Source organism: Heliangelus exortis, chromosome 3 (genome assembly GCF_036169615.1).
Source record: "Heliangelus exortis chromosome 3, bHelExo1.hap1, whole genome shotgun sequence".
Taxonomy (NCBI): domain Eukaryota; kingdom Metazoa; phylum Chordata; class Aves; order Apodiformes; family Trochilidae; genus Heliangelus; species Heliangelus exortis.
This window is the reverse complement of record NC_092424.1, coordinates 37,256,636-37,282,155: the sequence shown is the minus strand read 5'-3', so window position 1 is coordinate 37,282,155 and position 25,520 is coordinate 37,256,636. Positions and strand designations below refer to the sequence as shown.

Here is a 25,520-nt window from a genome sequence, read left to right as displayed (position 1 = left end):
TAACACTGGTCCACAAAAAGTAGGACTGAGAATTCCATCCTGTCATGACATTAAAGGGCAAACATCTCACTGTTTAGTCATCAAGAACTGCTCAGTTTACAGGCTACATAATACGCAATTACTTAATTGCATAATATGGAAGCAATCCATTAAAAACAGAGGCTGTACAAACAGTGTCATATTTTATTTTATCTTAGCTTTGGAAAAGACCCTCTTGTACTTTGTGGCATACTATTGACAAATAAAAGCACATATATTCCACTTTTATTTACCTGAGGACAAACTCAACATAACAAGTTAACTTCAAAACTATTCAAATAGGGAGGCTAAAGAACTTGGCACTAATTATTGCAGACCACACAGGATTTTCTCAGGCTGCCAGAGCTATCAAATAAAAAACCTCCACCAAGAGAGGCAGCTGCTGAGAAGAAAGGGCTAGAAAGGGCACACACACCCCCTGTTAGTCAGCAGAAAACCCAAACATGAGAAATTAGAAGCCCAGCTTCAAGTCTTCTAATGCCACAGAAGTTCAATTTAGCATGATCAAAACCCTATACACCAATGAGAAGACCACAGTTCACAAGCAAAAATGTTTGCACTTTTCAACACACAAACTGAAGGCACTCATGAAAATAGACTCCCAACAACCAGCAGAGGACTGTTATCTACTAATTTTGCTTTTTTAAGTTCCTCCTACAGTCTTAAAAGGCACAAACTGAAATAAACCCTAGCAAAAAAAAAAAAAAAAAAAAAAAACCAAAAAAAACTAATCAACCCCCTCCACAAAAAAACTTATCCACCCTAAAATGTTTCTGGCCCTCACTAAACAGGAATTTTTAATGATTCTCAGTTATGGTGTTACCCAAACCCTCAGAACACATTACAAACAATAAAAACAGCTTATCCAGAGCCCTCTAAAGCAAGTTGTTTGAACTTAAAATAACTTCCAAAGTGTTTGAGGACAAATTAGGGAAGGGGAAAAAAGAAAATAATTGGGGTTTAACATATGTAATAATGTAAAATCTAAGACAAAGGCAGAAATAGTATTACTTCATTGAAGAATTATCTGCAATATTGCAAGAACAAATGCAAATAAAAACTGTCTAAAAGAGGGTACATACAGTAAGTACATGCTAGATCATACCTCAGAGACCTGAACTGTTTTTTCCCCTTTATGATAAATCTTTGGCTTAACATTCCTCAACATATTGTAATTTGTTTAAACATTCCTCAATAAACTGTTCTTTTACTATAAGCACAGATTCAGTAACCTTTAGTACTTTATGTTGCCTACTCTTTAAAATAAAAAGCAAAGACAACACATTGACAACAGCAGCACTGAAGTAACTATATTTAGCAACAAAATAATACTACACTCTCCAAAAGACAGCTGCAGTCTAGGGAAACTAAATGCCTTTTGGAAACTATTGCAAGAAACACATTAAGAGAGAACTACCTCCATCTGCAAATGTATTGGGTTAAGAGAAAAAGTTACACCTGTGGCTGGAAGCTTCTTAAGCTGTTGCAGCCTGCGTGGATATTATTTTTTCAATGCATGTGTGTAATTTTACTTTGTCCTGTTTTCTTTTAAACCATGAAATAAGGCAATCAGTGTCTATGTGGGTGGTTTTATGCATGCAAGGTTAATAATATTCCTGCTCAGATTAAGATGTGGCTAGCCAAACATGAACCTAAGAGGATCTTTATAGTAGATTACATCATACAAGTCATACAGTAATTGAAGATTATAAATATAGGCCTTAACTGCTGTCCTTTAGTCTGTGAAAAAAGACCAATTCATGTTAATAGTGAAAAAGGAACTGATGTGGACATAGTAACTGCTGAGTGTGTAGTAGAGTCAGTAGCTTTTCCCTCAGCAACTTTCCTGACTTAGTACAAGGGTTGTGGCAATTGTCATCATCTCATGAGCAGTTCCTAAGGTCAGACTGCTGGTGGCATTCAGGTACCTACTTTGATTTCAAAAAGCATTGCAATGAATTGGGAAACCAAATGTCTTTGAAAACAGGCCAAATATTAACCCTGTCCACAGATTCATTCCTTGTGTTGTTTTCCTTGTCACGCCTCATCTGAAAATGGATCAGAGCACCTGGATTCACCCTGGAATGTAGAGCTAATTGTTGGTGTCAAGAAATGTTTGAGAATCTGACTAAAAGGAAGAACAATTTGGAATCACTCCCAGTACCAGCCTCAGGCAAAAGAAAGCATTTATAGGAGAAAATGTAAGTAGGGTGGCATCAGACATACACTTCCAATCTTTCCCTTTCCTCCAAGAAGAAGAGACCTCTACAAACCCTTGTGATCTACCTTCAAAAGAACTACTTATGAGGTTAGAGACCCTATTGATGCAGTCCAGTGCAAACATCAGAGGTCTTGCACAAATACACTGACTAGCATCGTCCACCACAGAAAATACCACTCATAGGTGTCACCTTGATGGGGCACAGGGAAAAATTACAAGGCCAAAGGCTGGTGAAACTTTTTAGTTTTATTAAAACTGGCAGTTGCATCTCTCCTTTCCTATGCTGGCAAGTTTCTGTTGTTTGGTTGTGTGGGTTTTTTTCTATTTTCCTGTGCCATTGGGTATTTTTGGGTTAGGGAGCTTTGAAAGCAAAAACAAGCAGGAACCACAACGCAATTATCAGGAAAGCAGGCTGAGCAAACAGTGTATCTTTTTGTCATGAGTCTTCCTTCCTCAGAATGATAGACCAGGCTACAGCCATCCTGACAGCTTGTGTGCAGTACAGGAAATGCCTGCTAGAAGCTGATTGCCCCTGGATGTCTTAAATGGATGTGACAATTTGATGTCTGCCAGCCTGATGCCACTGCAAGGCTTTATTTTCTTTGGGATAAACAACACTAAGGCAAAAGACCTTCAGGCTCATTAGCTCAGATACAGGTATAATTAAGCAGATTTGAAGAGAAGCTTTAGCTCCGTGTTTATTTTTGGACTGAAGAGATCTGAATAAGAATTCTTAAGGATGAGCCACTTTATTAGATCTACAAACAGAATTTTAGAAGTGTTTAAATTTATTTCCACACAGAAACATCAGTTTGTAGCAGGAACAGTCTACATGCAGAATCTCTTACTAACTTTCACCTCCTGCTGCAATTTAAGACCTTTAAGTTTGATACATACAATGAGAAAAAAATAAAAGGATTGACAGGAAAACTGTCAATAATAATAATAATGTTTGTTTCAGTTACAACAAGTGTAAGGTTTCTCTTATATTACTAAGGCACAGAACCAAGGACTGAGTATTTAGTTGGAGGTTAAAAAGGAAAAAGAAAAACCTAAACAAAAACACTTCTATAAGTAGTTCAAGTGAGTAACCCATGGATTCTTTCCCTTCTCCTATAAGGTTCCTATTTCAAATACAGGTCATATGAGCACTTCATTACACCCTAGCAACTTCTTTGGAGATCTAAATGAAGGGAAACAATGGTCCCAGAGCAGATTACTATGAAGAAATTTAACAAATGTAAAAATAAGGTGATAAAGAAGTTAAACTGAGACTGTGCAATGTTTGAAATATTGTGGGAAGAGATTTTTCCTCATATTGCTGCCACTGAGTCATACTTGCTTTCTACACAGTGTTCCCATCGTTGTCTGCATTATTCCTTAAGACTGAAGGATTGATTATAAAGGAGTGGTTCAAGTTTCCAAGTGAGCTGATTTCTTTCATTACATCTATGGCATTAGTAAGATAAGTGAACAAGAAGTAAAAAGATCTGGTAAATGAGAAAGTGTAAATTTTGTCTTGGGAAGACTTAAAAACATCTGAAGATACTGAAACACGACATGGGCTGAATTGTAGGTGACTAGTTGAGCTGCTCACAATCAATTACATGATTCTGTCCCCTGTTAATGATGAATTTCTTTCTCAGAAATCAGCTGTGGCAACAGGGAAAGGTATAAGCTGCACCCTTCTCAATGTAGACTGATTACTCTAAAGAGCATACACTAATATGGCATGTTCTAGGCTATAATTTAGTAAAATTTTACCATAACAGAAGTGGAAAAATGTTAGTTTGTTAGTGCCCACTACAGAGTGGAAACTTACTGCCTGCCCTTACCCTCAACCCTTACATCTCCTTTCTGAATGATATTGCTTCCTCTCAGTGAAATGCCAAAATTATTATTTTGAGTAATTAATTTCAGTTGTCTGTCTTCTTGCTGGCAGATCATCTTCATTTTCCAGCCCTAGTGACTGCCTGAATTGCTTTGATCCACTCTGTACGCTCTGCAGGTGAGGCTGCTTGCAAGTAATAGTGGATTTCATTTGCTGTGATGATTTCAAAGAGGATGTTGGCCATATCACACTTCTTGGCTAGAGAGAAGAAATGCAGAAGTCAGCTATAAGAGAATGAAGTCTTGTATTTACAATGTTTCTTCCTTACACATGGTAAAGGGATTTCTTTCCTTTCTACAGCTGTGCCTGATCAGGCCTTCACAAGATTGGGTCCACGGTATCTCTTTTGGAGAAACAACCCATGAATTCTGCACATTTCACCCTCAGAACTCTGGTGAATTGATCTCTAATCATGATCCCAATGCAATCCTGCACACAGCTTAAATTCCCCAAACCCTCTTATGCCTTGACAGCTACAAACCCAGGATGTGTAATGCCATGTTCAGAATCTAGTGTTCTTTTCATGTCTGCCAGAACAGCCCACACAGGCACTGAGAAGCCAGCAGACTTTCTTGCTGGATATGATTGTCTGCCTCCCCTGTGGAGAGGAGAATGCATGGAATGAGCGTTACTTGTTCATTGCAGCAGCCATTGCTGTTCCCACAGCTTCTGGTTTAGGGAGTGAACAGGATGTGAACAGTACTAATCTGTTGGCATAACCATTTCTACCATAGATGTTCCATCCCAAACTGTTTAACTAAAAAGCAAACTGCTTTCTTTGTCTAAGGCCAGTTATGCTAACACAGGGATGGTGTTATCATTTTGACAAGACTTCTCTAATCAACTACCAAAACACCAGATCCCTGTGGCTACCTTTACTGCAGTATTCTTCTCCAGTAATTAAGACAGCAATAGAGAGACAAGTTATTAGAAGAATTACTGAATCACTGCACATAGATTGCTTTTGAGTGAAAAACCCACTTATGATTTCAGATTAAAAGAATATACCAAAAACTTATTACAAAGCTCATTTCAATATGATTCCTTACAGTCTGGCATATCTTCCACTGCTGACACCACACTGCCTCTCAAGCGAATTGCTCCTAGTGGTTCTTCTCCCTGGTGAGGATAGGAAATCAAAATGAAATGAAATACTTCTGAAATGGTTCACATGTTAATACCTGGATACAACTCCAGAATGGAAAAAAAGAATATTTGCTGACTTGATATGTCACTTGGGAAACCAGGGGATCTTCAGTCTGTGTGTGACATGGAGGGTGGGGAAGGTGGTAGGGAGAAGACCCAAAAATAAACAGAAAATCTCTTTTGGGATTTGGAATTCAAGATCTGCACAGAAGAAGAATATAAGCCTGGTGCCAACTAGAATTTTTCTTTTGATGTCACAGTGAATATAAAACCAGATTAGCCTGAAAAAAAGTAGATCTTCTGCAAAAAGTAGATCTTCTTACAAAACAGTGAGAGCAGCTATGCCATTATTTACAGTTTGGCCTCTCATGCACTTCAGGACTGTGATAGTTGAGGAACAAGTGAAGATGCCTTTTTGTGGCCATAAGTTTCAAAGAAGGTGACACGCTGCAGCCCTCTGGAAGGGGATGCCAGGAGTGGGAAAGGCAAGCTGGGAACAGGGAGGTCAGAAATTCAGTGTTGATTCTCCAGTGTGTCTAGGCTACCTCTGCCAAGGGAGACAGACACAGCACCTGTAGCCTCCAATGGTACTGCTCCTGCAGCAATGCAGGATGAAAGAACACCTGTGGGCTGGATCTACCTGAATGCCAGCTTTTGTGGGCAGGTTTTGCCCATGGCAATGCTCCTTCCTTAGGGTAGGGTTTGGCCTGTTAGGATTACGCAAGAAATGGAATGCAGTGTCTCAGCCTGACACAGAAAATACTTCAATTATAAACTGCAGAATTACTATATTGTGTCCATTTGCACTTATCACCTAGTTCATCAGGTGAGAGTAGACATTAATGCTAACTAATCACAGGTAAGAGCCAAGAGCACAGTTCAGTGTTACCTGCTCCAAGGTCTGGATGGCACTTACCACCCTCAGAAACCATGTTGCACTCTGCTTTCCAGAGGATGGTTAGGCCATGTGAGTACAAATGGCCCTGCTGTCCTGTTTGGTCTTCCCTGTCACACATTCCCATGCAAATAGTCTATTCACAGCTTCCTACAAGGCATTGGCTTTAAAACAAACAGGGAAATAAACCAAATGTCTCTTACCCCAGCGGGATCATAGTAGTGAAGATATGCAGGGTCCTCTCTTAAAACAAACTTTCTCACTTTCCAGTTCTTCCGCAGATGTCCCTAGGAAAATTCAAGACCAGAATGTTGTGAAGTGCTTTGCCTGTAAATGCTTACAACCAGCTTAACCACACATGAAAAAAACCAGGCAAATACAAAAGGAAAAAAGCTCAATATTTTTGATAGAAAATGACTGGAGTAGGACTTGAACCTGGCCTTTCTGCATCCTACTGTTTTGCACATTAATTGGGCTATTACACCTGTTTCTCTTTTTGTCTTTTGTACAAAGCAGAACAGTTTCAACACAGGAGATTCCCCTAAATAGTCCCTATAAATTAGTTTGGTAGTTATGACATTCACACGACATCTGTGAGAACTGGGTTTAAATGCTTGCCAGAAAACATGGCTACAAAATGTCTTGCAGGAAGGTACCTGAACTATTGGCAAGAATGAGCTGAAGGTCTTTCCCTCTCTGCAAAGACAACAGCAGTTAAGAACAACAACAACAAAGGCATATCTGACTTAAGCACCCTGGAGAGAGTTCCTGTTTGAGAAACTCAAGCACAACTAACATTCCATCACCATTCTATATGGACATGGATGCCTTATTACCTGGTTTCAAGATTGAAACGATGAGTGGGGAAAATCTAGATCTGCTTAGAGCCCTCTCAGCTGAAGCAGTGTCACTTCCAAGCAATGATCCACAACTCATTGAGGGTGACCACATCCAGACTAGCAATGGTGGGAGACTGTCACGAATCACTTCCTCTCAGCATTTCAAAATACTTGTTTCTCAATTAGCTATGCTGTTTGCAAGGAAGCTCTTACTAACCAGGCAGATGTGAACGTGACAGGATAAAAGCGGAAAGATGTGAATCTAATTTCTTCCACTGATTCTGAGTAATCTGATTGAGCAAGAGAATTACAAGTGAGCACCACCAAAAAGTTCTTCAACACAATTTAACTGTGGTGGTTCGTGCTTGGTATTAGGAAACATTTCTTTACAGAGAAGGTGGTCAAACACCAAAACAGGCTTCCTAGAGAGGTGGTCACTGCTCCATGCCTGTCAGTGTTTAAAAGGAATTTGGACAATGCTCTTAATAACATGCTTTAACCTTTTGTCAGCCCTGAAGTGGTCAGGCAGTTGTATGATCATTGTAGGTCCCTTCCAACTGACCTGGTCTTGACCAGGTTAGGTTCACTAATACCCGCTTGCAATGGCCGCAGAAATAAATGACCTTACCATGATGTCACTGTATTGCCTAAAGTTTTGCTGGAATGGAAATTACACAGTTATCTTCCATATTACAGAAGGGACAGGATCAAATGTTAGTGACTGAAACATTCCTTTGCTTAGGTACGGTGAAAAAGCCTGTGAAAGCTGGCTTGTGCATCCAGGGAGACACTGGACTGGCAGCCTATACCTCGAGTTCAGTTCTGCATTGTATCTATTACTTGTTACATCTCCTGCTGTAGCACTCTTTCCTAATTAAAACTATAAACTGTCTTACGTGGCAGTAAGAGCAATAAAATCAGCATAAGAACAGCCCTGTTGTTATGCTACAGCAAGAGCTCTTTGTTCAAAGGCAAGAAAGAGATGCAACCTGTCAAGGGTGGAGATGGCATAGGCTAGTTTCTCTCTTCTTTAAAGCTTTTAGGTGTAAAAGAGTAATCTTGTATTCATCCAACATCATCTCTGTGACAGGATGGAAGACATGTAATACTGACCTGTTTCAGCAAACATCCTTGTTTAACTATTATGCCTCTGAATTCTTCTTTCAGGACCACATCATCATCACTAGAATTTCCCTCGCAGAAAAAACCACTGTCTGGCTGCATGACCACAAGAGAAAATTCACAAGTTACACAGCTGCTGCATGCTTATGTACAGGCAGATCTGACTTCTCTCTGGCTTCCCTCCACCCTCTCTTGTGGCCCTCCAAAAACGAGCCCTTTAAACTGGAGAAATCTCCCAATGAAATTGAGGAGCTCTCCAAGTTGCCATGGAGTGTGCAGTAGGACTACACCAATGGGTTTAAGGGCATCTGAAGGGAGTTGGAGAATTCCGTGTGTATGTGTCTCCACTCTCTGTGATCCTTGGTGTCACATTTCCTCCATGATGGACAAGCTGCCTCAATCCCATAATGTCACAGGTTTTTGAATGCACAAACAGCAATTCATATGAAGCTATGCCAGCACAGCCTATCCACTATAGGTTAACCATCTCTGTACCCAACAGACCTTTCCTCTTTCTTCATCCATCGACCATCTAGAATTTGGGAAGAAATGTTCCATCTAGAAAGTCTTCTAAAACAAAAACTACCCCTAGTTCATGAAATTTGCAATTCTCTATTAGCTGTGATGGTGTGATGTGTGCAATGAGCACAGGATGTCTCAGGATCCATGCATCACATCCATTCCACACCAGATAAATTGTGAGGATACCTACTGAAACCTTGTACTGTTCAAATGATGTGAATGTTGCTACCTACTCATATGGCTTAGGGTAAATGTCTGTGCTGCCTACTTGTATGACCTGCTGTGGCCTCCTCACATCACATAGATATTGTACCAAACTAGAAACCAGCTGAAAGCAAGCAGAGAACATGTGGGCTGCTAGAAATGTCCCAGATAGCCAGAACTCTGATGGCCACAAGCAGTGGTCTTCACCAGCAGTATCTCTGCTTCCAGTGCTGCACAGGTAAAGGCTCCTTATTAGGGTCACATTAGAGGAAAACAAATTTATTAATGGAAGATTCATATTACTGAAGTTGAGTGATTCTATGTGGTAAATATAAACAGAACTGTTTTATTTAAGCATTTTACTTGACAGAGGCATACTGACAGTATTTTTTTGTTAGCGTAAGTTCATGAGCCAAACATCTTTCAAACAGTATTTCACTATGATTGTGATATTACAAGTTCTTCAAATCAATCTACAGAATATGAAGCAATAAATTGAAAAGGTTGGAAAAGCTACCGGACAGATATTACTAGGGGATATTAAAAACTTTTTTTTCTCTGCTCACGGGCAAGTTCTGTTTGTGTGTATGCACTGAGCCAGATTTGATGCCTCTGCACAAAAATGGGTTTGTAGCTTGTGGCACTCTAAGAAGTCTCAGGATTTCTTTGCTTCCACTGAATCATCAGGAGGAACTGATGGCTAAATTCTTGTCACTGGTGAAATTACCAGGAACCAAATCTAAGTTAAAGAGGATCCAGAATGACCTCAGTACATACTTAGAAGGGTGTCAGAAAAAAAAAAAAAAAATCCTGCGTACAAATACTGAAGTAAGCCAGTCCATTCTGAATATCATGTGGAGAGACAATGAACATGGATCTCTCTATTTCTGTACAATCTTTCCTCCAGGGCTTAAGAAGCAGCCCAAGGAAAAAAAAGCATCAGCAACTCTGATTAAAACAATATACTCACAAAGTAATAGTAAGCATCACTGAGATCTAAGAAGGGTGTGTCTGACAGTCCCTCAGCAGCAGCCTTGGCTGTATCCCCTGCAGGCTGTAGATAGCCCTCACTCAAGAGGGAAGAGGCAAGCATAAGACCCTCCTTGCGATTCCGGATGGAGTTGCTAGACACCAGCCAGTCAATCACAGAGGTGCCTGTAACAAACACTATCAGCCACAAACCAGAACAGACATAAATAAACCTAAAATATTAGGCTTATTCCATCTATTCTTAGCCTATTCCATCTATTCATCCATCTCCTGAAAGATATTCTTAGTGACAATGCAGAGAGATAATGTGGAAAGAAGCCTTGGTCATCCAGTGAGGTACAGCTGATTCTACTGATGGCAGGGGCCAGTACAACTCTTTGACACTGTACCTGAGGGAGAAAAGAGCTGGGAAGGGATGCAGGGGTGAACTGGGAAGCCTCAGGAGCAGGGATTGGTTAAGTATGAAGGACAGCCAAGCCTGGAGAAGGCAGTCTTCCATGCTGCTATGTTACTGACAGTGCTATAAAAACACAGTGACTTTCAACTCTTGCACCCACAGATCTGACTTGGAGCAGAACAGGAATTATGAGGTGACACAGTTGATGAAAAATTCAGAAAGGAGTTAAATTCTGGAGTTAAGTGTTTCATGCAGCTTTTTACAAAGATCTACTTCAATCTTGCATTGGTTAAATTTCTTCCTCTCTTGCTTACCACAACCATAACTGAACAATTTTTCAAGCTTCATCCTTTGAACATCTCCTGTGTTGGTCAAGAAAACATCTGCCAGATTTTCTTCTGAAACTTTCTGCACTCTTTATCTATCTTTATCCTCTTGGCCCCATGCTCCCTTTATTGTATGGAAAAGAGGAACATAAGCTCCTTACCTGTAAAGCAGTGATTGAACACTTTTTTATTTTTTTCCAGCCTCAGCTCCTTTATTCCCTTTTCGGGATCTTTCATTGAGAGGTACAAAGCACTGTGCATAAAAAGAACCACAGAAACAGTTAGCAAGTAAAAAGATTTAGCCAGTTTTAACAATAACATCCTTGTCATTCACAGTGTCTTCATGTTTGCTCTCATATTGTTCTCCACAGAACTACAGCATGGCTTAGTATAATCTCCTGAAAAATTTACATTACAAAGCAAGGAGGCCTCACTACATCACTGTCACAGCTATAGCAGCAGAGGGGGGAGTGCATGAATGGCTCACTGCACCCTCGTATTTTGAGAATGGAACAACTTGTGGTGACTGTAGTGAGAACAGAGGAACACCCTCTGCTGAGGCACCTTCACAAGATCCCATAGCCCCAGTGCCAATAGAGGAGCTCACTTCTTTACACTATGTTCCCCTAAGAGGTCTTTGGCTGAGCACAAAACGTGTCACTGTGACAATTCCAGAGTCTGCACATTTTCAGAGGCCTTAAGTAACCTCAGTGAACCCTGGGGTGATTTCCTTCCTCCCACCCACTTCTCACTTGCACAGATGTATTACTCCTTGGAGCTCTGGAATGACAAGAAGGATGGATATTAAATATCACAGGCTAAGCCATTTGGCCTGTTAGTCAGGGTGATCCCCTGCTGAAGCCTGCGAAGTCAGATTTAGCTGGATCTTGGCCCTGTGCAGTTTTAGTGTCTTATAAAGATCACTGCAGGTTGATTTGAAACTTGGTATTTACTGCTCAGAGGAAAAAAATAAGTTGTTCTTAATTTTTTTAAGTACTGACAAGCAGATAGCTTCCTGTGTGTGTCCTTTATCTCTTCTCCCTTTGCAAGTTCCAAGTTCCCTGACAAGCGTCACTCTCCCCTTACCACCCAAAAACTAGTCTGACATCAACACTTCTCTGGAGTGCAAAAAGGCTTACAATATTTTTGCCATAAATTATATCTTGCATAAAAATACTTCTCCTGGAATAATCAGATTGTAGCTGGGGTCTGCTTTTGCACTGCAGTGTGCTCAGAAACCTCCTTAACAGCAGAATTATTTGATAAATAAGTATGCTTTGGAAAAGGATCATGTATTTAACGTGACCTTCCCAGTTCTGTTTGCTAGCTCATTTCTGCCATATTGTAGGATCTGAAACCATTAGTCATGCAGAAAGGACTCCGAGTGTAACCAGAGAGGTAGCATGGACAGACATGCTCATAGCTCTTCCAGACTGAGATTACATATCTGGCACACTGCCTATGGACAGAAATAAATGAAGGAGCAGGACTATGAGAACGAACCTAAGGTTGATTGTTTCAGGCAGTCTGATAGACTTTCTCGTGGATTTTCTGGCAAACCTTTGGCCTCCATCTATGCAACTAATAGCTTTCTTGATATCCCGTACCCAGGCATCTCTCTCCTCCAGGTAGGCAGCTTGAAAGAAGTGGTCCTGCTGCTTGGCTGCAGTGAGCTTGAAAACAAACTGGAATGATAAACAAAGTTATTAAAAGTATCACTTTGGTGTAGACAGTTGGGCATGATTAACCTAGTACCATCATGACATACTTGCTAAAGGACTACAGAAAGTGTCTGGGAGCCACAGTTAAACTGAAAAAAAAAAAAAAAAAAGCCCAAAACTCTTAATTCAAACATGAGCAGGCAGTGCGGGTAACTGACTCCTTATTTTGTTTCCCTGGGAGCAACCCTGACATTAATAAGGTGAGTGGCACTGATACAGCTGCTGATTTTAACTTCTGCTGTGAGGTTCAACACAGCTGAAAGTCAGAAGAGCCCAGCTCCTGGCTTACAGAGGAACTAAATTCGTCTTAATATTTATAGAGACATGGTCAGTCTAAAGGAGGAAAAAACCCCACATCATGTTGCTCAGATACTGATTTACAAGAGGAGAAAATGCCACAGTCACATGGGAGAGTAGCTAAATGCCTCTGCAGTTTAGCAAACCTTTGGGGGGCTTGGTGGGGAGATGATACATCCAACCCTTTGCTACACTTTATGATTACTATACAAACACACTAAGAACAGTGGAAAGACCTGTATTTCCCAAAAATGAGAAAAAAATCTTTTAAAGGTACTTCTAAGCAGGAAAAAAAAAAAACAAACCACCGACCTAAAAAACCCCACAAAGTTCACGCAGTTTGACCTTGTTTTCTTCCAGTGATCTTTTTGGTTGGAAAATCTGGATCTGGTTACTTGGTCAAGAGGGTTTCCACTTCCTCTAAAATACAGTTCCCCATAAGTGGAGCAGTAATTTATTCCATGGTTGTATTAAAATAAATACAACAGGTTCTGACTCAGTTGGCATCTAAAGATGACAGGCTAATCAGCAAGCAAGCAGCTTTATGAAGGCAAGTAATTTATAAAAGAGCATCATCAAAGAGCAAATGACAGTGAATATACAGCAATGAAATCAAAAGACTTGAATGAGTCTACAGAAACCCACATTTGTAAATGGCACATTTCTGTCTATCCTTAGTATGCAAATTCCAGAGTGATTCCAGTGGGAAAAATTCTGGCACCCTGAAATTGTACAGAAGTCCCACTGACCTTCATGAAAGACAGATTTCAAAAGCACAAAGCATTGGGTCCTCAAAAATCCATTACAGACAGAAAAGTAATAATTTCTTATCTGACACTTTATATTTCTATCAACATCCAGCTTTACTGTTATGCAGTAAAGAGCTACATCCTGAAAATCAATGTGGTGCAAGTTAAAAGCAAACAGATCTCTCCAAATCCCAATACCTGAGAGACATACTAACACACCAGATTAACAGAATGAAATATCAAAGCATTAAAGCAAGCTTTTACCAAAGGAAGAATCAGCATTCTCAGTGCACTGACATATAGCCATACTGGCTGATGCAGAAGGTTGGATCTGAAGCTGCAGGGGTTAAATAGTAAGGTTTTCTCTGCCATGCCCAAGGGTGACTCAGGCAGGAGCTCTTAACAATAAGGAAGAATAAATAGGCTTGACTAGCAGTCAACTGAAGACAGTTGAGCAATTTTCCTTGCCAGCTCAGGGATAAAAAAAACTGTGATGGGCATGGGGTGAGGAATACAGGATCGTGCCGTTCTCCTTCCAGGTATGATAATATAGACTCCTTCTTCAGACAACTTCCAATACCTAGGAAGAGTTAGGAAAAGCAGGAAGCTCTTGATGACTCTGCTCTCAATGGGGTTTCTGAGGTACTAGACCTCTAAAAACTTTTGTTCCCAAGAGCAGCAGCCATCTCTAATTTTGTTGATTCAGCACTGGATTAACAGCAATCTTCATTCCCTGCTCCATCCTTTTATTGCACTATCTCAAACAGAATTTTAAAGTTAACAAGTCTTTTTTCTTTACAGCTATTAGTCCAAAAAGACTCCACATTAATCTTTTTTTTTTTTTCATATAAATATGGGATCTGCACAAAGAAGAAAAGGAAAAATGAAAGCCAGCAGATTCCAATCTGACAGCAGAGACCCTGACTCCACTTACCACAAAACCTATGGACAGGTATGATTTTCCTCACTTTACTTGTATGAGAAAGTGGAGCTTCCTCTCTCATGCACTCTCTATTTTTTTTGTCCTCTTAGTAGACTTCCTTGCAGTAGGGGAACCCTTTTATCAGAAGAATTCTTGTGTGTAAGATGCCTATTAAATGAAACCGAGCTGCTGAAATAACAAAATGACTGACTAAAGGTAAGACTCTTTGCTTATCCTGAAAATCCTGTTTTACCAACAACTGTGTTTCAGGAACCCTACAAAAAAATATGTAAGCTTGTAAATTTATCTTCCTGTATCTTATTTTCTGTCAAATAAGACTCTGAATTTGTGAATAAAGTGATCTGTGAGTTTCATTGGGAACTGGGAGGTCTGTCTGTGCACTTCCTACTGTCAACCTTCAAGGTCCCAGATGTGTAGGAAATATTCTGACTACTTTCCCTAAAACAGCTTGCTTTCTATTTCTGAGTGTAGATTCAACTCTTAGTTATTTGCAAAAGCCCTACAAATAACAATGCAGATTACTACTGATTCCATGACTGTGAACTGTGGGAACAAGCAGTTACCAAATAGTAATAAAAAGGTTTGGAATTACAGCTTTACTTGGGCATTTGTGTCACAGCATTTACCTCCTTTTCTGAGCAAGCCAGTTTTGTTCTTTAACAATAAGTAAATGCTTCAACTGCTCATGAAATTGTTTCCCACACCTTTTTTCTGTGGAAGCTGGATTCATATTTAATACAGGAGTTATGCTATGCAGCTGCTATGTGTCCTCACAATACAATTTAGCTCTGCTCTCTGACCGACTCAGATTTAAAAAAAAAAAAAATATTTCTGAATTGCTCCTCTTTAAGTATTCTGACTTTTTCCTGAGCAGTCACAACTTTCAAACACCAGACAAGTCCAAGTCTGCTTGTGACCTTCTAAGAAAAGTGTGAGCTGGCACAAAGAATTTTTGTAACTGCAAGCCTTTTGACCCTTCAAGCCTCAAGGAGTATAAGTATAATGTCAATCATTGTTATAAAAAAAATACTTACCATCCTTTTGCCAAAATCTTGGCATGGGCTGTTAATAGAGCTTCCTTTTAGTGGGACCATCCCTTTGGGGCTGTTGTCAGCTTTCCGCTTGTAGTATTCTATTCCATCTTCTAAGAGCACAACCCACATCGGCTTCCAGGTATTAAACATGCTGCCCTGCATCAATGAATCACTGTGTATATTATGTTCAATAAACCATTCTTCACATGATATCCACTGAAGATACAACCTTTCTCAGAGTGTGGTTACGGTGTATGCCCCTTGTTACTAGGCAGTTAAAAACGTTTTTCTTCTGGCCAACATTAATTTTCCCTAGTATTCAGCCCAGCCAGGAGTTTTTTCAAAACTGCACTGCCTGCCTCAGCAGGTGTTTCTTTTCAGTTAGTCCCAACCATTGTCTTCAAGATAACGCAGTGCCAATATTATGAATAATCCTCAAAATTTTTGGATGTGGACTGTCACGTTAGTCTTATTAATCTGGGCATCCTGTCTATATATAGAACTTGAGGATTGGCTATCTGATAAGAATGCACACATCTCAGAGGATTTTTAGACATACAAGAACAAACTCTAAGAACTATGAATACCTTAAGGGCCCCGAGTCTGCAGATCTCCAGCTGCTGTGGTGAGGAACTGAGATGCTTCATTTCATCTTTTAAAGCTTTTACTTACTATTACTGAAGCACATGAAAGAGAGGGATAAAGACAGGGCCGGATCCTAGATATAGTGAAACACAGAGCAAAACTCTCAGAGACTCAAGTAGGAACAGCCTGTTTCTGTGTGCTGAAGGCCTAGCTTCTGCAGCCCTCACTGGAAGCAGAAGGCACCCCACAATTGAATGCTACCTTCCAAAGGAAAGTCACTGCCCTGGCAATGCATCTGAACAGGGAACTACAAAAAGAGTCACATCTGGGCACCACACATGGGTTGACAGCTGTTTGCTTTTGATTTACTTTTTTCTTTTTTTAAATAAGTTCTTAATGGTAAGAACTTACCATTTTTGAGAGCCCACATTTATCCACTGGTTCTGCTACGAAATAAACTCAGGTGATGAGCCAAGACAGGAATAGTTGCAATTTCCTTCTTTTTTGTGGTTTTATCATAGCTTGCAATACATCTGCTCTTAAATAGACAAGTTCAGTACTCCCTGAAGACCAGAGTCTGACAGGGTCTGCCAATGAAAGCCACCCTGGAGCAGTGTTATACTGGCAGTCTCAGATCCACACCATCACCAAACCCGAAGATGTTCTCATTGTTCACATCTATAACATCTCACAACAAAGAAGTAAGCAGGACTCTGAATTTGTTTTTCTTGGACTAAAAATCAAGTCATGACACCTACTGTGAAGACAACAGATATAGACAGGTGCTCTGTGAACTGCTCTCTGAAATCCTTAGCACTTTAAATACACACACAACTTCCCTTTGGTAGAATGACTTTTAAGAAAATTAGCCTTTTCTTATGCTCAGAAGATGACAAAAGGTCCCCAAAGTATACAGAGGTCTAAGCTGATCTAAATCAACACTGAAGTCTGAACCCACATTGACTGGAGTTCACATTGTACAAGCAAAAGCACCGACCCACAAGCACAGCACGGTTCCCCAGCCTGATGTAAATATCAAGAGGAGAAAGTCAGTGACAAATGGCCTTCACCCTGCAGAGAGAGCTGTGGCTTTATGAATGACTCCTTTGGAAGGTCAAATCCTTGGTTTAACTTTGCAGGCATGAAGGACAGGAGCACATAATCAGCAGCTAAGGTTAATGAGGAGCATACTTGTCCTTGCTGGAAGCTCTTGTTGTGGAATTCACAGCAACCTCACTGATGTATCAAACAGCTGGTACCTGTTTGCTCTTTTTGCCCTCCAACCGTTCTTCTAATACACTGCTACTCCTCACCACCAGCATCCACTCACTTCTATATTGACAGTCCCACCTAGGAGGCTGTTCTGGAAAACAGGTGCAACTTCCACTTCCCTGTTGACACTACAACAGCAGCCAGCAGCAACATAAGTAGTCTCTGCACAGAGAGATTTTTGTGGGACCCAGTACCCAAGGAAATGTGAGGAACTGACACAAGCATATCTGTACATGTCTTTTCCCTGATTTAAAAATTGAACAAGGGAGATTTAGTTTAGACACTAGGAAGAAAATCTTTCCTGTAAGGGTGGTGAGACACTGGAACGGGTTTCCCAGAAAAGCTGTGGCTGTTTCCTCCCTGGAAGTATTCAAGGCAAGGTTGGATAGGGCCTTGAGCAACATGGTCTAGTGGAAGGTGTCCCTGCCTATGCAGGGGGGTTGGAACCATGGAACCATATGATATCTAAGGTCCCTTCCAACCCTAGCCATTCTATGATTCTATGCCCAGCCAAGCACACAGTCTGGGATTGTTCCAGTGTTAAGTTTCCAGCCATTCCCCTGTCATGGAGGAATTGTGAGCCACTTGCTCTGTATATCAGGCCATGGGAACTAGAGATCTGCAACTTGCACAGCTTGAATTTGGCTCCCTCCTTCCTCATGACAGCATCACTGCAGCCTTGCAATTACTTTATGTATTTACTTCCCTCCAATGTCAGTGGAAATAAGACTGAGGGTTGGCCTCTTCACAACACTGGTCCCAAATCAAAGACCCTTCCAGCCAGCTGTTCTAATGAGTGAAATTCTTGTTTTAATGAGCAGACACAGGAGAGGACATTTGAGTTAGGCTGCTTTCAGCCAGACTGATCTCACTATGAATTTAAATGAAAGCCAAGGCCTTACCCTATGGTCTGTACCACAAAAGACTCCACAGCAGAGGCTGCTATGGAGCAACAACTGCCTTCCCAAAGAAGCAAGTGTCTGTGGCCCTACATACTGCCTCTAGGCTAAGGTGATCTGAACTCTTTTTTCTCACTGAGCTTCTTTGATGTTTAACTGAGCAATTACGTGCAATCATGTACTCCATGGCCATTTCAAGCTGTCACCAGTTTTGCCAAGCTTTCATTAATGGCATCAAGTTATTTGCATTTTTATTGAGTACATCTGAGTTATGTGCAAAATGCTTTATGTAGCATTCTGATGAGATATAACTGCCAGCCAGTACTTCTATAATTGCTAACATCACATTTTTTTACTGTTCAGGGAACTATGGTCATTTGCCTTTTCTTTTTGGAAAAAAAAAAAATTATCATTTTTTTTTAATAAGTGAAACCAAAGTACATTTCCCTATGCCTCCCCAGCCTGCTCAGAATCAGCTTTCTCCCCCACTCACTCCCAAACTGCCCACTGACCTTCTTAACCAAGTAGCCCTCCCTTATGCGCATCGGCTCTCGCTCCATGTCTCAGGCGATCCTGCTCTCAGGTCTATCAGCAGTGGCAGTTCAGTTCCTCTGGCAGCTAAGTCCAAGGGCTGGGGTTTTTACAGCTCAGCTGTGTCACTTTCACAAGTTCCTCTGCCTGCTAATCACATGAAAACTAGGCCCATTTCCTCTTACAGAATAAGAGATAGGGAAATGCAGAAGCACATGTGTATTTATAGTTCACCTCTGACACAACAGTCAACAGCCTGACAAAATGCTCAGCTGTATGAATTATGGCCAGCCTTGATGACAGAGTCCCAGGAAATTAAATAAGCATTTTAGTGCCCAATCCTAAGATGTCGTGCCCGCTCTACAAACACATAAACTCTAGCAAAACCACAAACAGGGTGGTGTTGCTGATTGGTGCATGCCAGAAGGATCTCAGAGACAAGTTTCCAACTCACCAGTTCTATCTTCTTCATCATCTCTTTGAAGCCTGTCTCCCCACGGGGGTCTAGCAGTGAGCTGGACGTCCCTCACTTGGTTAATGACGATGCGCCCTCTGCTGACACAAGAAATTCGGTTATCAGACTTGATCAGGTTTTGGAGTTTGATGCTGAGGCTTTCCAAAGAGGCTAGCTGTCAAAAAAACCAGGCACATATGGATTAGACCAGCACATCACATAAAGCACTGCAGAATATAATTTTCTACAAGGTTCTTTTACTTGCTGCAGCGATCATTTAGCTATTTATGGTAAAAGATAAGGCACAGCCATAATCTTCCAAAAGTTGATTGTCCTGGTTTGACTGGGACAGAATTATAAAATCACCCTTCTGTTCAGAGAACCTGTAATTTTGAGAGGCTGGAGGGTCCAGTTTTGTGAGAAAAGGAGAGATAAGATGCACTGTTTTTATTTATGCTCAGCTCTGCTATACAGGTTTCTGTACTTTGTACCAAGGTCAAGGATAGTTTTGAACCAAGAAGGTGCAGTGTGCAAGGAGGGGCAAACTCCAGGGCAGTGGACCCAAGCTGGCCAATGGAGTAATTCCATATCATATACATCACTCTCACTATATATATGAAATTTTGTGGGGATTGGCATTTTCTTCTATAATGACTGTCTTATGAGTTCCTGAGACATATCCATATCCATCACATCAGTCATCTCACACCTGAGGACCTCTGCTTGCTGTGAGCATCACATTCCTTCTGGAGACACTGTGCTCACAGCACTGGGCATTCAGCCTTCGCTGCTAGAAGCACACAGCTCACCACTATCTGGAATGGAGTATAACTTTGTATCTTACATAGTATCAAGGTTAATATTAGTTCATTATTATTATTATTCTATTAAATCTATTTTCATTTCACTCTATGTGTCTACTGTTAGGTGATTAAGCAACTGTCTAAACTGAGACAGTTATTTGGTGCCCAGTGTGGTTTTGGCACTTATATCCAAGAGCTTATGCGGTATAACCGGGGATCCTTAATCTGAGAGTCTCGATGGGTTGAAGTATTAAAGATCAGATTTGTTACTACCTGCTGAAATTGCTGTCAGGCAGAGTTCTTGACTATTTCTTTAAAGTGCTGTGTTTGGAGCTGTAGGAGATGGTGTCACACATTATTATCATTAGTGATATCACCTTATCACCATCATTAGTGGTATTACATGGTTTATCACTTCTGTGGGTGGGGTTCAGGTTATTGTTTTCTTATGTGCTTTGGTGTTTTTGTGCATTCCTATGGGCTGGTTTAGACTTAAGCCAGCTTTTATTACCCTGGGCATAGCGCTGCATGAGAAAGTGTTGGTAGTTTTGGACGGCTTTGGGAGTCACCTAGTGAACAAAGTTTATAATTACACCCTCAGGAAACCCCTTACCTAGCTGGAAGGGCTTATGGGGAACAAAGATAAAAGAAACTGCCAGCATCTTCCTCCCTGCAGGCACCCTTTCCAGAGGTTTTCCTGCTTGCTTGCCCCTGCTGTTTCATTGTTTGTGCTGACTCAGGATGACAAGGCCTTGCACGATAAATTGATGACGTGAAATGTCCAGGGACCAATTCTTTTCAGGAGGACATCTCTATGACCTGATACTAAGAAGTGGTTTAATGTGAACAGAAAAGGATGCCAACCCCATAATTTCACAAAAGCTCGGTTTCCTCTGAGCATGAAAAGCCCTTGGAGGTACAAAATGCAATTCTAGACATGGTGGCACCAAGCCAATAACTACAGAATTTACCATCAGCTATTTAAGCAACTCAGTGTCAAAGCATAAAATTACTTCTATCTAGTATTAGCTGGAAGCAACTACTTTTATAGCACTGCTTTTCTCTGTGTTGCTTCTGTACCACTTTCAAAGCTCAGCTATTCTTTTGCCCTTCTGCCTTATCTGCCTGGAACAATCATCTTCTTTTAACACTGAGGCTTGGTTTCATTTATCACACATCACCACGGGGGAATCAGCACTTCGTCTTCCCTTAGGCAGAAATGTGCTGATCAGCTAAATCATTCATGTGAAACAAAATGGTCCTTAACCATACAGTGGCCATGGCAAGTGTGAGGGACAGCCTTAACTCCTGATGCATGCCAGCTTTGTGCAGCCCATCCTAAAGAGCAGCGTTGGGCACAAGAGAGCAGAAGAGCTGTATTTTAGCTCTCCACAGAGAGGATAGGGCTTTGTCTGTCAGAGACTAACCTGCATTATGGAAACCTGATATAACTTACCATGTTCTCCCAATTTCTGTCCTAAGTGGACTAGCAACATTTGTCACAGCAGCACAATCTGCAACAGAGCTGAATATCTTAGCTTAGTTTCTTGGTGAGCAAACTGTTCTCGTATGGGAGATCTTGCTCCTGTATTTCCTCAGAAAATTCTGGAGGGGTTCAGCTACTTCTGCTACATTCTTACGAGCAGTAAAAGAAGGAAAAAAAAATGTTGGGCAATCACATTTATCTGAGCAAGGAATCTAGCTGAGAGACTGATATGCGTTTATACCAAAAATCATAACCATGTTTTTGCAAATAAATGCAACAGCTCCAAGAAAGACAGACAATTTCTCAGCTTGTTACATCAGCTTCACTACTCTCTCTACTAGGCCTTGCAAGGCTGTTCTTCAAACATGTCTGCTGAACTGTAAATGCCACAAGCCCACTCCATCTGTTACAGAGCACGTGGGTTGTCTACAAATGTACATCTCTCCAGCAAATCAAGCTGCATTTCCAGGGGAAATTAAACCAAATACTGCATGTTCAAAATAATTGTCTACACAGGGAAAATAATATACACAAGTGGTTTGCAAATGTGATAAAGACTCAGTCCAGCATATAGTTCACTGAAACCCTTTCTCATTTCTGCACGGAGGCAGAGGTCTCTTAAATGAATTAAACTACAGTATTAAGTTGAGAGACGGTAGGTGCAAGTTTCTGCACAATTCACTCTGTACAGAATCACACATGTAGTTATTTTTAAGAAATGAGAGATTGTGGCTTTGCATCCACTTCTCAGAAAGAAGCCCAAAACTGGAACATTTCCAAATTTAGTGCTGTGTTAAGAAAGGAACCAAAGAGGGGAAAGCACGAAAAGAGCATTGCAGGTACTGTCCACATCACCTTGGAATCTAAATGCTGTGGCCTGGCTGTCATAAATGAAACACCTTGTTCTGACACAAAGCTGATATCCTGGTGGGAGTCTGTTACAGACCACCCAACCAGGATGATGGGAGTGATGAACTATTCTACACGCAGCTGGCAGATGTCTCAAAATCACCAGCCCTTGTTGTCGTGGATGACTAAAACCTGCTGGGACCTACACATAGCAGAGAAGAGGCAGTCTAGGAGATTCCTAGAGCATATAGAGGATAATTTCCTGCTCCAGCTGGTAAATGAGCCTACCAGGGATGGGGCCCTACTTGACCTTCTGTTCACAGAGAGGAGCTGGTGGGAGATGCAGTGGCCAGAGGCCATCTGGGGCACAGTGATCATGAAGTAACAGAGTTTTCAATACTCAGGGATGCAAGGAGGGCCACTGATAAAACCTCTGCACTGGACTTCCAGAGGGCAGATTTCAGCCTATTCAGAAGACTGATTCAGATTGTACCCTGGGAAACAGCCCTTGAAAACAAAGGGGTCCAGGAGGGATGTGCATACTTCAAGAAAAAAATCTTGAATGCACAGGAGCAGATTGTCCCTGTGTGCTGAAAGGAAAGCCGGAGGGGAAGATGATCTGTCTGGCTGAATGGGGTGATACTGCACAAAATTAGGGTAAACAAGAGAGCTTACAAACTATGGAAAATCGGACTGGCTACTCAGGAAGAGCTTAGGAATATAGTCAGGTCATGTAAAAAGAAAATTAGATAAATGAAGGCACAATTTGAGCTTAATCTTGACACTTCTGTTAAGGATAACAAAAAGTCCTTCTACAGATACATCAACGGCAAAAGGATGGGCAGGGAGAATTCCATGGGGGACATGGGGGGACACAGCTACCAAAGATGAGGAAAAGGCTGAGGTATTTAACACCAGTAAGACAGGTTGTCCTGAGGACAGCTGGCCTCTGGGGCTTTTAGAGAGAAATAAGAAGTTGAACAGCCCCCCTGTAATCCTGGAGGGAACAGTTAGTGATCTTCTGAGACACCTGGATCCTCACAAGTCTCTGGGACCAGAGGGGATCCACCCAAGGGTGATGAGAGAGCTAGCAGAAGAGCTCACCAAGCTGCTCTCCATCATTTACCAACAGTCCTGGCTCACTAGGGAAGTCCCAGGTGATTGGAAGTTGGTGAATGTCACACCAATCTACAAAAAGGGCTGGAAGGAGAACCCAGGGAACTCCAGGCCTGTCAGCCTGACCTCAGTGCCTGGCAGGGTTACGGAGCAGATCATCCTGGGGGCAATCACACAGCACCCACAGGATGGACAGGGGATCAGGGATCATCATGAGTTTAGGAAGGGCAGGTCCTGTCTGACAAACCTGACCTCCTTTTATGATTGAGTGACCCACCTGGTGGATGAGGGGAAGGCTGCGGATGTGGTCTACCTGGACTTCAGCAAGGCCTTTGACACCTTCTCCTATAGCATTCTCCTGAAAAAGCTGTCAGCCCAGTGCTCAGACAGGAGCACTCTGCTGGGTTAGGAACTGCTGGAGGCCACCAGAGAGTGGTGCTGAACGGTGCTGATCCAATTGGCAGCCGCTCACCAGTGATGTCCCCCAGGGATGAATGCTGGGCCCAGTTCTTTTTAATATCTTTATTGATAATTTAGATGAGGGGATTGAGTCCACCATTAGCAAATTTGCAGACAACACTAAGTTGGGGGGGAGTGTGGATCAGCTGGAAGGCAGGAGGGCTCTGCAGAGGGACCTGGACAGACTGGAGAGTTGGGCTGATTCCAACAGGATGAGGTTCAACAAGGCCAAGTGCCGGGTCCTGCACTTTGGCCACAACAACCCCATGGGGAGCTCCAGGCTGGGCACAGAGTGGCTGAGAGCAGCCAGGCAGAAAGGGACCTGGGAGTCTGGATTGACAGGAAGCTGAACATGAGCCAGCAGTGTGCCCAGGTGGCCCAGAAGATCAATGGCATCCTGGCCTGTATCAGGAACAGTGTGGCCAACAGGTCCAGGGAAGGGATTCTTCCCCTGTACTCAGTGCTGGTGAGGCCACACCTCGAGTACTGTGTCCAGTTCTGGGCCCCTCAGTTCAGGAAGGAGATAGAGGTGCTGGAGCAGGTCCAGAGAAGAGCAAGGAGGCTGTGAAGGGATCCAGCACAAGTCCTGTGAGCAGGGGCTGAGGGATCTGGGGCTGTTCAGCCTAGAGAAGAGGAGGCTCAGGGGAGACCTCATCACTCTCCACAACTCCCTGAAAGGAGGGTGTAGCCAGGTGGGGGTTGGTCTCTTCTCCCAGGCAGCTCTCAGTAAGGCAAGAGGGCATGGACTTAAGCTCTGCCAGGGAAGGTTTAGGTTGGATATTAGGAAGAAATTCTTTACAGAGAGGGTGATCAGGCATTGGAATGGGCTGCCCAGGGAGGTGGTGGATTTTCTGTGCCATGGTCTGGTAACCATAGCGACAGTGGATCAAAGGTTAGACTTGATCTCAGAGGTTCTTTCCAGCCCGGATGATTCCATGATTCCATACTCAACAATTGTTCAGCTATGCAGCAGGATTAGTGCATTAGAAGTCAGAAGGCCTGCATAAAGGTAATACTGAAAAGCTTAGAGTTGACAGATTATCTTGTATATAAAGATCACACTGAGTGGATGCAGCTGAGAGATCAAGTGGATTTTTTCAAAATGTCTTCTAGATGAATTGCATTAGCACAAAGCACAGGCCATGGCTTATCTGCCTATTAGCTTTGGCTTTTCATTGAAAAGCTCACCTATATCATAGTCACCTCTCCCCTACAGAAGCTCTCCATCAGTAAAACATGCAGGTGAAGTAGCTGCAGCAGGGAAGGCCTGAGCACAAGTCAGGTCTTGGATGATGAAATTGCAGTATGAGATAATTCCCTAGCTCTGGGAAGGAAGATAGATGAGAACAGCTGAATATGCTGACTGCAGGTCACTTGAGGGAGCTCACCACTCCCTTCAAAAGTACTAAGAGGTTCACCAGGATACAAGGGAAGGCTGCCATGTTTCTGCCCCAAGGGAAGTAAATTAACTTAATGTACCTTGCTAACTCCAGACAACAGGCTGGGAATCCTCCAGTGCCAGGGGAAGAAAAAGCAGATTTGAAGGACTGGGAAAAACAAAACAAAACAAAAAAACAAAACAAAACAAAAAAAAACAAACCCCAAAACAAACCACAAATAAAAAAAAAAAAAAAAAAAAACAAAAACCCCCAAAAAAAAGCCGCTTTGAACTTTACAAAGACCTCAAAGATCCCAACCTTCACCGCTCAAATCTCAAATGTAGGTGTAGA

At 41.8% G+C, this 25,520-nt stretch overlaps 1 protein-coding gene across 1 annotated transcript; it reads right to left on the bottom strand.

Annotated features, from left to right (window-relative positions):
* Positions 1–247: 247 nt before the first annotated feature.
* On the bottom strand, positions 248–19,010 carry PLEK (pleckstrin). The gene is made up of 9 exons (XM_071740233.1): positions 18,605–19,010; positions 15,337–15,492; positions 12,096–12,277; positions 10,754–10,845; positions 9,850–10,034; positions 8,145–8,249; positions 6,396–6,479; positions 5,201–5,270; positions 248–4,349 (listed from the first exon to the last, which is right to left on the bottom strand). The coding sequence occupies exons 1-9, from the start codon at positions 18,650–18,652 to the stop codon at positions 4,210–4,212; spliced, it is 1,062 nt and encodes a 353-aa protein (XP_071596334.1). The 5' UTR covers positions 18,653–19,010; the 3' UTR covers positions 248–4,209.
* Positions 19,011–25,520: the final 6,510 nt, after the last annotated feature.

Coding starts and splice junctions, on each gene's coding strand:
- PLEK (XM_071740233.1), bottom strand. CDS start 18,652: ATGGAGCGAGAGCCGATGCGCATAAGGGAGGGCTACTTGGTTAAGAAG. Junction 15,493..18,604: donor AGGGCTACTTGGTTAAGAAG/GTCAGTGGGCAG, acceptor TCATTGATGCAG/GGCAGCATGTTTAATACCTG. Junction 5,271..6,395: donor ACTACTATGATCCCGCTGGG/GTAAGAGACATT, acceptor TATCCTCACCAG/GGAGAAGAACCACTAGGAGC.